This window comes from Pteropus vampyrus, unplaced genomic scaffold, assembly GCF_000151845.1.
Source record: "Pteropus vampyrus isolate Shadow unplaced genomic scaffold, Pvam_2.0 Scaffold171, whole genome shotgun sequence".
Lineage (NCBI taxonomy): Eukaryota > Metazoa > Chordata > Mammalia > Chiroptera > Pteropodidae > Pteropus > Pteropus vampyrus.
The window spans coordinates 2,887,628-2,902,040 of record NW_011888952.1 but is presented as its reverse complement, the minus strand read 5'-3'; the positions used below and the strand labels follow the sequence as shown (position 1 = coordinate 2,902,040).

General features: G+C 40.1%; 1 protein-coding gene and 1 pseudogene across 1 annotated transcript; one reads left to right on the top strand and one right to left on the bottom strand.

Moving 5' to 3' along the window:
• Positions 1–2,960: 2,960 nt before the first annotated feature.
• CIDEC (cell death inducing DFFA like effector c) lies at positions 2,961–13,622 on the bottom strand. The gene is made up of 5 exons (XM_011370588.2): positions 13,552–13,622; positions 12,509–12,662; positions 6,503–6,661; positions 6,230–6,417; positions 2,961–3,463 (listed from the first exon to the last, which is right to left on the bottom strand). Exons 1-5 carry the CDS (start codon positions 13,602–13,604, stop codon positions 3,301–3,303), a joined length of 717 nt encoding a protein of 238 aa, XP_011368890.1. The 5' UTR covers positions 13,605–13,622; the 3' UTR covers positions 2,961–3,300.
• LOC111745983 lies at positions 3,981–4,099 on the top strand (annotated as a pseudogene).
• Positions 13,623–14,413: the final 791 nt, after the last annotated feature.

The window sequence follows — 14,413 nt, the reverse complement described above, 5'->3', positions numbered from 1 at the left end:
TAGAGCCGTGAGAAGGCGGAGCTATGACTTTGCTCGGGGAGGAAATGTGTGTTTGCACCTGTGATTTTGGGGAATCTAAGAGATAGACTAGGGAAGAAATTTCCCGAGGTCAGAAAACTAGTCTCAGGACAAAACCAGGACAAAAGATTAAGGTTTTTCTGATTACCATTTCAATTCTTAGGAGCTTTCTGACTTCAAAAGACCACTGTTGGGCACGATATCTTAAGGAAAATTGCGGGGGGGGGGGTGTTAATCCACACGCTTTGGTTCAGTAAACCCACTTCCAAGAACAGCCTGGTACATAATTCAAAGGGAGAAAAAGGCCAGAGGCAGAAAGCGATTCACTACAGTATTATTTATCAAAACAAAAACAAAACGAATCTCAGAACTGGAAACAAATTCTCCTGTGTTTAGCTCTATAGGGGAAATAACATTATCCATTAGACATTTTTTTTTTTTTTAATGCTTACAGCACCTGGTATTCCTAGGTGGTCTCACATCCAAGTACTAACCAGGCCAGACCCTGCTTAGCTTCCAAGATCAGACAAGATCGGGCATGTTCAGGATGGCGTGGATGTAGATTCCATTCAACATTTTTTGAGTGCTAACTTCATGCCAAGCCCTTGATTGCATCATTTTCTCTTGTGCTTAATCTCATGTTGTTTTGTACATTAACATTCTATACAGGCTTATAGCCTAGGAGCAATAGGCTATATCATATAGCCTAGGTGTGTAGTTGGCTATACCATCGAGGTTTGTGTAAGTTCACACTATGGTGCTCACACAACAACAAAAATCTCCTGATGATACATTTCTTAGAACTGCCCCGTCATTAAGGGGAGCATGACTGTATATATATATGTGTGTGATTTATATATATTTATTATACTTATACTCCTGCATTTCTGACAGATCACACAAAAATGAGGTGGTGGTTGCTTCTAGAGAAGGAATCCAGTGAGAAGATGAATAACTAATTATTTTTACCCTTTGGAACTGCTTAAGTTTTTTATCTCATTCATATAGTTTTTCTACACACACACACACACACACACACACACACACACACACACTTAGTTTAAAAATCTAAGCCAGATATAAAAGAATGTAAGCTTTATAAAATTTTTAAATAATAAAAATATTTTAAAATAAAATAGGTAGAAGCAAATTTTTAAAAAACCTGTGCAATTCTATGTACATAACATTTTAGAAAATGCAAAGTATATTGGCAGAAAACAGTCAGTGGTTGCCAGGGGCTTGGGGTGGGTGGAGAGATGGGCATTGACTAGAAAGGGGCATAAGGGAGCTTTTTGACATGCTAGAAGGGGTGATTATTTGCCAAAATTTAGTTGAAATATATAACTTAAAAGGGTAAGTTTTATTGTATGCAAGTTATACCTCAGGAAACTTTTAAAAAATTCAAATATTTAAATAATCAACTTTTAAATAGATATGTGCAAATATAGACAGGACTGGTAAGAAATTTGATTTTGTCTTAGTTTGGACTCAGACATTATTGTGTTTTGTCATGAGGCACCATGGTATTTTACAATCTCTCTTCTGAAAGGTCTTCTGTCATTCATAAGTAAGTATGAGCTTGAGCAAGATGGCAAAACTAAGGCTGAGGGGCCAAGACACAGCCTGCCTTAAGTGCAACAGACCTCTCCTCCACTGGTGGTGCTTGGCCGCAGGAGGGGCCATTCCCTCACGTGGACTGGCCCCTGGCTCTGCTGAGGCTTGAGCTTCTTTGCTCTTGGAATTTTCTCTCTACACACCCCAGCCCCATCAAAGGCTGCCCTCTCCTGTTCACTGCCCACAGCTGATGTGACTCCATTAGCCCCAAGTTCCTGGAAGAAATGGAAGAACCTAATTTTTCTTGATCTTGGAAGGCTCAGTGCCAAGAGTTAGTCACTCAAGACTCACTTGTGAAACTCCAAATCTCAGGAGGAGGGGGAGTAGGGATAAATTCCAAGCTTCTGCCACCCCCAGCCCAACTCAATGTGACTAACTTTACAGGAGGAGCAGGAAGGCCACAGCCTCAGCAAGGGATGACCAGGAATAGCTCCCTGCTGATGTAAACATAATGTCAGAAGGACCACCCCATGGAGCCAGGATGGCACTGAGCCAGCTCTCTAGCCATAACTGCATGAGCAGGAAAGCTCAGAATAGAAAGTGTTCTTCTGCTACCTCTGGCAGCTCCTCCCACACATGGCTGCAGGGTATGGGTTCCCTGCCAGCAATAACTCTCCAACCCTAGCTTTGGTAACACAGGTCTTTGCCTTTGTTTTTAATAAACCCATATAGGCTTTATAGTAAGGGTCAGAAATGACACGTTTGAATCCAAGAGTTACAGGCTAAAGCATAGTCACCTACAAACCTAGCCTTTCATGCTTTTATTTGAGTTGTCCTATATTGAAAAATGCCAGCTTACACTGCTGAGAAATTAATATTCTTTGTGGCTACCTAACAGCTCATTTTGAAATCCTGAGGTTGAAAGTTCTGAACTGTCTGGCAAGCTAGGGAAGGCATTGATGGAGAGCTGCATTACAGCTTGGTTGGTACCTTCTCACCTAAACATTTAAAAGGTTGTAATAAAATGCAACAATTAGAAATTAGACATGTGCCTTCTTCTCACCCTGCCAATCAAAGCCCTTCTAATAGGCAAATTTATTTTGGAAATTTTTATTTATTGCATGGATTATATGGTTTGCTCAAATCTCTGATTAAGCAGACATTTATTTCTAGAATCAACTGAAAAAATTTTTTGGCAGAAAAAGTGTTGTTTCCTACAACATTTTGGAGAATGATTTGACAATAGATTCCTCTCTTCCCGGCCTTTCAGATAGAACCCCACCCTCATTCCCAAAGAACACAAGCAAAGAAGATATATCAGCATAAATCATTTATTGCAAACTCTCTGATATCATACACTAGTGTGCCTTACTATTTACTCAGGAGTCATAGGAATGGGGGTCAGGAGGTAGGGAATGTGACGAAAGTAAAGACATGTAAAGACAGGTGTCCAAGGGGCAGCCCTCGTGCCTAGCCTGCTGGTGACTAGTCTTGGTCAGCTAAACTACCTTAGGCAGGAAGGAGCTGGGCCAAGACAAGGACACTCATTTCTCCTTTGGCCAGCCCACCACAGGTTTCAAGCCCTTTCCCCTTTAAGGTCCTGTGGAGGTAAGGGAGGTGTGAGGAAGTAAGAAGCTCTCTAACTGCCAGGCTTGTGGGGGCGAACAGCTGAGCATAGTGTCTCTGGTCTAGTCCTTGGCTGGGGAAGGCCTCTGAGGACTTGGGCCTTCATTGCAGCATCTTCAGGCAGGTTGTGATGAGGGATGGAACCTTGCCCTTGGGGGGCTGCCCTCCCTCTGTGGCATCCAGAAGCTGCTGCATGTAACAGGAGGTGCCAAGCAGAACGTGCCCTGTGGCCTGCATGCTGAAGAGGGCCCAGCGAATAGCTTCCCTGGGTAGAATGAGAAGGTAGTAGAGTCAAAACACAAAGAAAACCCCCGCATGCATCCATTTAATACCTCCTTCCCCATGCTCCCTTCATAATTTCATGACTTGTAGAGTGATGTACAAACAGGAACAGATGCTGTCTTTTCTCAGCAAGTGGGAAAGGGTCTACGGGCATTATTTGCAGTCATACTTTACCTGAGATGTCCAAAACCTCTCTATTTTCTCATGCAAAATTCAAGCTCATTTAATAAGGCCTTTGAAGATCATAACATGAAAAGGTCATAATTCTGCCCTTCACAACTTCTGTTCTAGATTCTGACTCCTTTTCAAGTCATTTGACCGAATTTTCAGAGTGTTGGATATGAAGATACCATTTTGATCCCAAACAGGGTTAGGAGGTTGAAATAACATAAATCACCTAACACAGTGCCTGATGTATAGAAAGTAGGGGAAACATGGAGTCAAGAGTAGTTGTTTGAATGCTTGGCTACTTTAAACAAGCTCTTATCCAAATCTGTTTAGTCTACGGCCATGCCACCCTGAACATGCCTGATCTCGTCTGATCTCGGAAGCTAACCAGGATTGGGCCTGGTTAGGACTTGGATGGGAGACCACCTAGGAATACCAGGTGCTGTAGGCAATTAAAAAAAAAAAAGAAAGAAAAAAAGAAAAAGAAGTAAGTAAGAGTCATTAGGGGTGTCTAGCTAGTCCTTTCCTAGTGGCAGTTGGGGAGGGGAAAACAAAAGGAAAGTAAATACTTCTTGGTTGATATTAAAACTTATCTTCTATTAATCTTCATTCAAAAAATTATGATTGAGGTGGAGGGGAGCAGAAAGATAATTAGACATCTATACATGAAAATTCTTTAAAAATGTAAAGGTTATACCTGAGAAGTATACCCATTTCTCAAATTAGAGAACCAAGGATTAAAAGCAGTTGTCTAGCCATAAATAGGAATGAAACTCTGACACATGCTACGATACGGATGAACCTTGAAAACATTATGCTAAGTGAAATAAGCCAGACACAGAGGGACAAGTCTTGTATGATTCCACTTCTATGAGGTCCCTAGAATAGGCAAATTAACAGAGACAAAAAGTAGAACAGAGGTTACTGGGGGCTAGGGGGAGGGGGGAGTGGAGAGTTAATATTTAATGGGTATAGAGTTTCAGTTTGGGATGATAAAAAAATTCTGGAAATAGATAGTGGTGACGGTTACACACACTGTGAATGTCACTGAATTGTACACCTAAAAGTGGTTAAAATGGTAAATTTCGTGTGATGCATATTTTAGCACAATTTAAAAAAAAAAAACAAAACTAGCCAACACCACTAAGTCACTATACAAACTCTGGCTTACAATTTTTTTTTTGATACCAAGATGTTTCCTATGTTTAGGTCTGAGAGTCCCACTTCCCCTAACTGGACTGAAACTTCTTGCTTTAGATTTTGAAATCTGCGAACTACTTTCAGCAAGCACAGAACCAGAGGAGGCATGGTACGATATAAAAGAAAAGGTGAACTTCTAGCCATAGAACCAGGCTCAAGCCTGCCATTGAGTATCATCTCTGGCAAGCAAAACCATGCATCTTCTGTTTCCTCATCTGCAGATTTGGTATGCAGAGAATAAACTCAGAAAGCCAAGAAGGTTTGATATGCTCTAGCTACACGTGTCTTGGCAGAATTCTGGGGACCCCAAGCAGGAGTTCTCAGAAGCACCCTGAGAACAAGGATCATATGTGTCCGCATTCATTCTACAATTATTTGAATTACTGCTATATGCCAGCATTCATCAAGGTACTGGAGGCAACAGAAATTCTTGCCTTCATGGAGCTTGTTTTGGCATCTTGTTCTCAGCTTATAGCATAGGGTCAGGCACACAGTAAATACTAAATGAAGCAATTGGAAAGTAGTAGAATCTGTCGCAAGAAACTTGCAACAGGCCATGTTCTGCTACTCCCTAGCTTTGTGGCTTGGACTAATTGGATGGCCTCTGCCTTAGTGGCTACACCTATCTAGTGGGGCTAAGAATGCTTTAGAGCACCACTGGAGCAGCTGAATTTGGAAAATACTACAATAACAGTACTCGTCTTATGATTTAACATATTCTCATGCTTCCTGTGTACTTGATTAGACTTACAAAAGTAAAGAAAAAAGTTTTAAAGTTCACTAGATAATACAAATGACTATTGTCCAAGACATGCAAAGTAATTCTGTCCTATGAAGGGATAATAATTTCATTCCTTCTATCCCCATGGAAAAATCCAATTTTGTATCTATAAATTTATTTCAGCATCATTTTTCACTATTTTTTTTTCTTTTTGCTGTTTATTTCAGCATTCTTGATGGACCAGTATATGGGTGGGATTTTGATTTCTCTTTTGAACTAATTGTAACTTCTTGAAGGTTCTCCCATTAATTAATGAGTTCAATAAAATCCTTGACACATGTTCATTTTTAAAAAGTTGACTAGAAGACTACTTAGGAAAACTTACTATTTTAAGTGAAAAAAATTATTATAATGCAAGTTAATTAGAAAAACTCAATGTATACCAATTCTACCTAGAGGAATATCTGTACTCCTTTGGCACACACTAGTGAAATCTAATGCACTAGTTCAGCCATAAGTTCTAGACAAATGCTAACTATCATGCTTTGTCAGCATCAATACCAGTCCTAGTCCCTAGAAGGCTGAAGTCCATGTGAGCAGATAGGGGCTCTCCCATTGCTGCATATCCACCCTGTCCTCAGCTAATCCCAATTCACTTACTTCATGATACGCTTGGCCCCATAGCAGTGCAGATTGTAGGAAAGGGAATATGTGCCATAGAGAGTTGCCTTTACATTCAGGCAGCCAATGAAGTCCTGTGGGTTCACCTTATACAGGTCAAAGGTTACACGGGCCACATCAATCTTCTTGGCAGGCTTACGGGAGAGGGAGAGTTGGTACCTAGTGCCCTGCATCAAGACAAGCATGTGGTTGACACCCCTCACGGACATCTCCCAGGCTCCCACTGTTCTCCCTCCACAGGTGGTACCTCACCTGTTCTGATGGGGACTGCCATTTCTGCCCTTTCTGGAGGACCATGAACACTGTGTCATCTGCCAGGGTTTGGAAATACTCTTCTGTCTCTACAGTTGTGCCATCTTCCTCCAGCACCAGGAAGAAAGGCTTGTCTGCCAGCATTAGGATGTCCCGGACCTGGTGAATAAAGTTAGTGTTGCTTCTGCAATCCCCATGCAGCCACAGAGCTGGTATGGGGAACACCCATATCATATCACCTCAGCTGTCAGGAAAAGAACATGTGGGTAGGGGTCTATGGGATGGGCTCTTGCTATGGGATCACCATCCAAAGACTCTATATTAAGGTAATAAGGTAATTCTTGGTACCTAGGATCATGGTTAATATTCTAGAACAAAATAAAATAGAATGGGAGTCACATATATAATTTTCTATTGAGACGTAATTCATATGTCATAAAATTCACCCTTCCAGAGGATATACTTCAGTTTTTTTTCAGTATATTCACAAAGTTCTGCAACAACCACCACTATCTAATTTCATCATCCCGAAGGAAATCTAATACCCATTAGTAGTCACTCTCCATTCCCCAACCCATGGCAACCTCTTCTCTACTGTTTGTCTCTATGGATTTGCCTATTATGGACATTTTATATAAATAGAATCATACATTATGTGATCTTTTTAGACTGGCTTCTTTTACTTAATATGTTTTCAACTTTCATATGTATCGTAGCATGATTCACTCATTTTCATGGCTTAAAAATATTCTACCATATAGGTATATCACATTTTTAATTGATTCATCAATTGGTAGACATTTGGTCATTTTCATTTTCTGAGTATTATGAATAATGCTGTTATGAACATTCATGTACAAGTTTTGGGGTCAACACATATTTTCAATTTTCCTAGGTATATACCTAGGAGTGACATTGCTGAGTCATACAATTAATCTCATGTTTAACTTTTTGTGAAACTACCAAACCGTTTTTCAAAACAGCCATATCATTTTATATTCCCACCAGCAATGTATGAGGAGGATTCCAATTTCTCTGCAATCTCACCAACACTTATTATTGTCTGCCCTTTATTTTAGCTAGTTTATTTGGTATAAAGTGATTCTGATTTTCATTTCTCTAATGACTAATGATGTTAAATATATTTTCATGTATTCTTATGCATTTGTATATCTTCTTTAGAGAAAAGTCTACTGAAATCCTTTGCCTATTTTTAATTGGGTGTCTTTTTATTGTTGAGTTATAAGAGTGCTTTATGTACTCTTGATACTAGACCCTTATCAGACATGTGATTTGCAAATATTTTCACCCATTCTGTGAGTTATCTTTTCATTTATTTTGGGAGTGTCCATTGATGCACAAAAGTTTTTAATGTGGATGAGGTCCAGTTTTTTTCCTTTGGTTGTTTATGTTTTGATGCCATAGCTAATAAACCAAGTCATGAAGACTTATACCTATGGTTTCTTCTAAGAGTTTTATAGTTTTAGCTCCACACTTAGCTCTTTAATCCATTTTAACCTAATTTTGTATATACTGTGATGTACGGATCCAACTTCATTCTTTTGCATGTGGCTATCCCATTGTCCTAGCACCATTTGTTGAAAAGACTATTCTTTCTCCATCAAATAGTTTTGGCACCCTGTCAAAAATCAATTGGCCATAGAAACATGGGTTTATTTATGGACTTTTAATTCTATTCCATTGATTTGTATATATTATGGGCTGAATTCTATTCCCGCAAAATTTATATGTTGAAGTCCTAAGCTCTGGTACCTCAGAATGTGACTGTATTTGGAGGTAATTAAGTTAAAATTAGGTCATTAGGGTGGGCCCTAATCTAGTATAAGGTATTCTTATAAAAAGGGGAGATTCGGACAAAAAAACATACATAGAGAAAAGATCATGTAAACATGAAGACGGCCATCTCCAAGCCAAGGAGAGAGACCTCAGAAGAAACTAACACTGAAAACACCTTGATCTAGCCTCTAGATTCTGTTATTTAAATACCAGTCTGTGGTATTTTGTTACAGCAATCCTAGCAAACTAATACAGTGTGTCTATCCTTTCATCAATACCATAAAGTCTTGATTACTGACCATAGATTTGTAGTAAGTTTTGAAATCAGGAAGTGTAAGTGCTCCAACTTACAAGATTGTTTTGGCTATTCTGGGTTCATTGAATTTCTATATAAATTTTAGAATCAGTTTGTTAATACCTACAACAAGAGTAGCTGGGATTTTGATGGGGATTGCATTGAATCTGCTGATCAAATTGAAGAATATTACCATCTTAACAATATTAAGTCTTCCAATCCGTGAATATTTATCTTTTCATTATTTAGGTCTTCTTTAGGTGTTCAATTTAATTTATTTCAACAATGTTAATTTTCAGTCTGTAAGTCTTATATATTAAATTTATTCTTAAATATTTTATTCTTATTGATGCTATTATAAATGGAATTGTTTTCCTTATTTCATTTTCAGATTGTTTATTGCCAGTGTATGGAAATAAAACTGATTTTTATGTATTGATCTTATATCTTACAACCTTGCTGAACTCATTTATTAGCTGTGTGTGTGTTTGTGTGTGTGTGTGTGTGTGCGTGTGTGTGTGTATTCCTTAGGGTTTTCAATATACATGATCATCTGCAAATAGAGATAGTTTCACTTCTTTTTGTTCTAATCAGGATGCCTTTTATTTTATTTTCTTGCCAAAGCACTCTGGCTAGAACCTCCAGTACAACATTAAATAGAAGTGGCAAGAGCAGACAGTCTTATCTTATTCCTGATCTTACGGAGGAAAGCTATCAGAATTCCACCATTAAGTATGATGTTAGCTGTCAGTTTTTCATAGATGCTCTTTATCACGCATATGTAATTTTAAAATGTCTAATAGCCACATTAAAATAAAAACAGGTGAAATTACTTGTAATATATTTAATTCAATCTAAAATATAATTTCAGCATATAATCAAGATAAAATATATAAGGTTTTATATTTTTTATATTGTCTTCAAAATCCTATATGTACTTTATACATAAGCACATCTCAGTTTCAACTAGACACATTTCAAGAGTCCAATAACCACATGTAACTAGCAGCTACCACATTGGATAGTACAACTCTAGAGATAAACAGACCTAGGTTCGAATTCTAACTTCCCCATTTCACTGTTTGCACTTAATCAAGTTATCTTATTTCTCTGAACTAGTTTCATCATCTAAAAGGTTGAGGCAAGTACAGTCTTAGAGTCCTCACAATGACTAAATGCAAAAGCATATGAAATGACAGCCTGGGTTTAAATCCCAGGGAATAAATTGGCCTCTGCCTCATGAAAATGGGAATAGTAGTAACTACTTCAAGGTTATGATTACAAGAAATACTGTAAGTCACCTGGTAGAGTACATTGTCCATAATGTGCATTTACTAAATTTTATACCATACTAATTTAAATAGAAAGAGACCCATGACATGTCATAGAAAAGTCAAGCTCCATAGGACATAATACCATTTAAGTAGGTTATATATAAAGATAGACTATACAGGACATGCACCATACCATTAATTACTTTGGAACAGTAGAATTCTCACTCTACTTTTCTTACTTGGATTCATTAGGAAACATTTTTTCTACTTAAAATCTTTTAATAAAGGCTTGAGATCAGCAACACATCAATAGCAATGAACACACCTAGCTCCCAGATCTTAGTTTCTGAATACCATTCTCCACTAAAATAAAGCAGATCTCCTTAGGAAAAATGGGCTAGGGCAGGGAAAGTACAAGATGAGCCTGCAATATCCTGTTGTGCCAGAAAGTCAGAAAGCACTACACAGAAGTAGGTCTAAAGGGAGTCTCAGTGGCCAGTCTGGGACAATTTGAGTATCAATAGATAATCTGTTACCATCTTTATATCCCATTTAAGTAGAAATACTTGAGTCCTTTTTTATATAAGTAAATGAATATATTGAAAGTTAGATGCAGAATGAGATGTTTACTTAGTACAAAGTACCTCTGTAGAAAATAATTAATATAAAGAGAAAAATAACAGCTTTACATAGAGAAAACTGACTGTACTTTCTTATTCAAATAATCAAAGTTAAACAGTAATGTGAGAAATCAATATTGTATATATTCAGACAATTCTAAACTGAAGAACAGTAAACAACAAAAAAACTGGCTTATAATCTTCAAAACAGTCAAGGCCATGAAAGTCAGGGAAATTGAGGAACTGTTCCAGATTAAAGAACATTAAAGAAATGTACAATTAAGGAGAACACTTGATCCTGACCTGGGTCCTTTCACTACAAAGGACATTATTGGGATGATTGGCAACACTTGAATGGAGTCTCAGGATTAAATGGTAGTCACGTAACATTGTATTTTCCCTGATTGTGATGGTTGTATTGTGGTTGTATAGGAGACTATCTTTGGAGAAAACACACACCAAAGCATCCAAGAATGCTAGGCATCAAGTTGGCAATTTACTCTCAAGTGATTCATGTGAAGTCTTGTATTGTTCTTGCAACTTTTGTTACTTTGAAACTGTTCCAAAATTAATTTTTTTAAAAAAAATTTCCAATGACTTACTGTTATCTTTTAAAATGAAACCCAACTGTTCTCTGTCATGGCCAATAAGGGACTTCAGACTCTGGTCCCTGCCAAACATATCACCTTGCCCTCTTCTCTCTCATGCTCTCTGCTCCTTTCTTTCTGTTGCCAAATTTGGCAACGCAGTCTAGATAGGCTGACGTCCTCTCTGCTCTACTGGTAAGATTTACATTTGACCTGTGGTCCATCTTAGAAAACTGAACTCTCACTGCTGTTCCTCCCTGCAACCTCTGCACTTAAGACTCTGACTACTGATTCCCAAAGTCAATGGCTATAAGAATCTCCTGAAGAACCTGCTAAAAATGACAATTCCGGGGCCTCACTCATGACCTAACTAGTCTCAGTGGTGAAGTCTGGAAAGCCATGTGTTAACAAGGTTATTTTGATGCAGGAGGTGGTCTCCAGACCTGAGGGCGAAAAATAGTACGGAGTATAGACTCAGGTGTGAAAGAGCACTTTTGAGTCAAAGCACAAGAAATGTAGCCTGGCATAGCCAGAAGCCTCACAAGGGAAGGGAAATTGGCTCCCAGGAAGAACAGACTTAGTTCAGAGAAATGGGGGAGAGAACCTAGAATAGAGGGTTAGAATAGGGAGATGATTTCTGTATGTTAAACAGACTAGTGACTGGAAGCTTAATTCAAATATTTGATCTGTGTGGGGACCTGGCTTGCAGATGAGCAGATTCCCACCCCCTGGGTCTGATAAGTTAGTAGGACAATGAGGCACATGACTAATAACAAACTAGATTAGATGAGGCTGTAGGCCAGGCAGTGGGAGTCGTTATTCCCAATCAAGTGGAGAGGGAGCCTGGAAATGGGGAAGGGTGTCACTCTCGTCTACTGTGACTACCATCCACAAGAGTTGTGTATCTTGGTTTCCTCCTCTGGAAGCTTACCTTATCAGTAGTTTGAAGAAAGTTTTCTGCAGCTACTAATAATGCCTTACATGGAAGGCCAATGTAAGAGACAGACTGAAGGAGAATTGCCCTGGCTGAAGGGAGGAGATGGGGAAGGGAATGTCAAAATCTTTCCCATTTCCCACACTTTCAGGCACTTCTGTAAGTTTAAGAACTACTGGAAAAGGTATCCTAAGGGAAAACCAGAAAGAAAAATATGCTCTGAAAATACCACTGACCTAATGTTGGTATAGGACGACAATATACTACCCTCCCTCATCACTAGACAGACATCACTAATCAGTTGGACAGCACTCCAGGCCTACTCTACCAACCCAGTAGAGCTGGCTTCAGAAAGGAAATATTTTCACCATCTAAGCCATGAACTTCATCCCTGCTGAACTCCCAGCTCGTGTTGTGGAGGACAGAGGCAGTTGTCAGGGCCAACTCTTAGCCAAGGTCCCAGTGGTTGGGCTGTGCTAAGGGCAGGCCCTCCCCAAACCTTGTAGAGGAGGTCCTCAAGGCTGTACGCCATGACGCCCTTCCGCACACTCCGGTCAGCGGTGCTCACTCTGTAGGGCCGGGCCCGGAGGGTCTCGGGGCTGGGTTCCGACAGCAGCTGCTGTGTCACCACTGAGGTGCTCACTGCCACACACCTGAGGGCAGTTTGGGGCATCAAAATGAGTATTCTGCTGCTTCCCAGCTCTCACCCCATAGCAAGGTAACTCACTCCCCAACCCGTCTAGGCTGAGCTTATCATATTCCTCCTCCCCTACCACCTACCAAGCCTTCTCTAGATAGTCTTACTTCAAAGCCTCCTAGATCAGAGTATCTCAAACTTTAATGGACATATAAGTTCTCTGGAGATCTTAATAAAATGCAGATTCCGATTCAATACATCTAGGTGGGGTCCGAAATTCTATATGTCTAACAAGTTTTCAAGTGATATTGACTGCTGGTCCTCAGCCCATCAGGAGAAACAAAGTGATAAAAGACCCACTCCCATATTCCCCCAATTCTGCTTTCTTTTCTTGGCTTCACTCTTCTCATCTGTAAAGTGAAGTGAAGTGACGAAGCTGAGGTAAGTGTAAGGCATTTAGAACTCTGACATACATAATACAGAACCAAAGGAGGAGTGGAGGGAGCTTGGTTTTAGAGTCAAACAGGCCCAAGTTCTGCCTTGTCGAACAACTCATTTGCATCCACCCTGTGCTTCAGTTTCCCCATCTATTAATTTGGTATAATAATCCCCACTTCCCTGAGTCATGGTGAGGTTTAATGAGATAAAAAATGAAAGCACCAAGAGTAGTGTCTACCTCTTTCTACCCAATGTGTGGTGGTAGTTGTGGGTTGCATACCAGCATTAACGCCACCTGAAGACTTGTTAGAAGTACAAAATCTTGAGTCCCACTCCAGACGTCCCGAATTAGAATCTGCATTTTTATCAAAATGTCCAGTTGACTTATGTGCCCACTGAAATCTGAGAAGCTCTGCCCTATAGTTCACCGGTATCTCCCCTTTCCTTCCACCCTTAGTTCTCCTTACCTGGAGAGGTACTTGGGAGAGAGAAGGCTGAGAGACTTCATGGCATATTCCATCCTCGTCAGCTGAACCGTGTTGGACCTGGGAAGGAAGAAGAAACACCTTACTACAGTGGGTTGGGAGGATTCCCTCTCTCTCATTATTTGACGCAGTACAACCACACCCCCATCCAGTAAGCCTCCCTCTCAACTGGTCTTTCCTCTCAACTCACATACACCTTCTGCAGCCCTTCTCCTGTCCAACCCCATGCACACCAATTCTGACCAAGCTATAGAGCCCCTAAGTGCTCAGGTTCAGCTGCACTCAGCAGCTGCTCTGCTCTCCATAGTGCTACTCACTCCATGTTTCTCTGACCCTAGCTCAGGTCACACTGATCAGATATCCCAGGTTGGGGCTGAAGAGGCCCAGCTTGGTTAATTCTTGTCTCTGAGGGCAGAGTCCACTTTACGCTGGCAGGAGGTGAGTCACATCACCTCACACTCCTGGGGACTGTACTCTCTCGCCTGTAGTCCAGAGACCTCAGAGATCAGGCCGTCACAGGCCAGGCAACCCGGCTTAAGCCTGTTCTCTCCCGTGGGTCCTTGAGCAATCTGAACCCTTCTGACCAAAGGGACTTTGAGATGATAGAGACATTCTATATCTATTCTTTCCATGTTTGGAGCTACTAGCCAGTGTAGCTATTGAGCACTTGAAATGTGGCTCAATATTTAATGTTATTTAATGTTAACTAATTCAAATTTAAATAGCCACTGTGACTTATGGGTGCTGGCAACTATACTGGACAGCGCAGCTCTAGCTCATAGCCCTGGGCTCACTGGCCACCACTTTCTCTCCTAAACTTCTGTGCTCCGGCTCTTGTATGCTC

Bases quoted from the DNA above. Each gene is read 5' to 3' on its own strand.
- CIDEC (XM_011370588.2), bottom strand. From the start codon at position 13,604: ATGGAATATGCCATGAAGTCTCTCAGCCTTCTCTCTCCCAAGTACCTC. The intron at 12,663-13,551 runs GTAAGGAGAACT...AACTGCCCTCAG, and splicing joins TCTCCCAAGTACCTCTCCAG to GTGTGTGGCAGTGAGCACCT. The intron at 6,662-12,508 runs GTTTGGGGAGGG...TTTATTCACCAG, and splicing joins TTGAGGACCTCCTCTACAAG to GTCCGGGACATCCTAATGCT.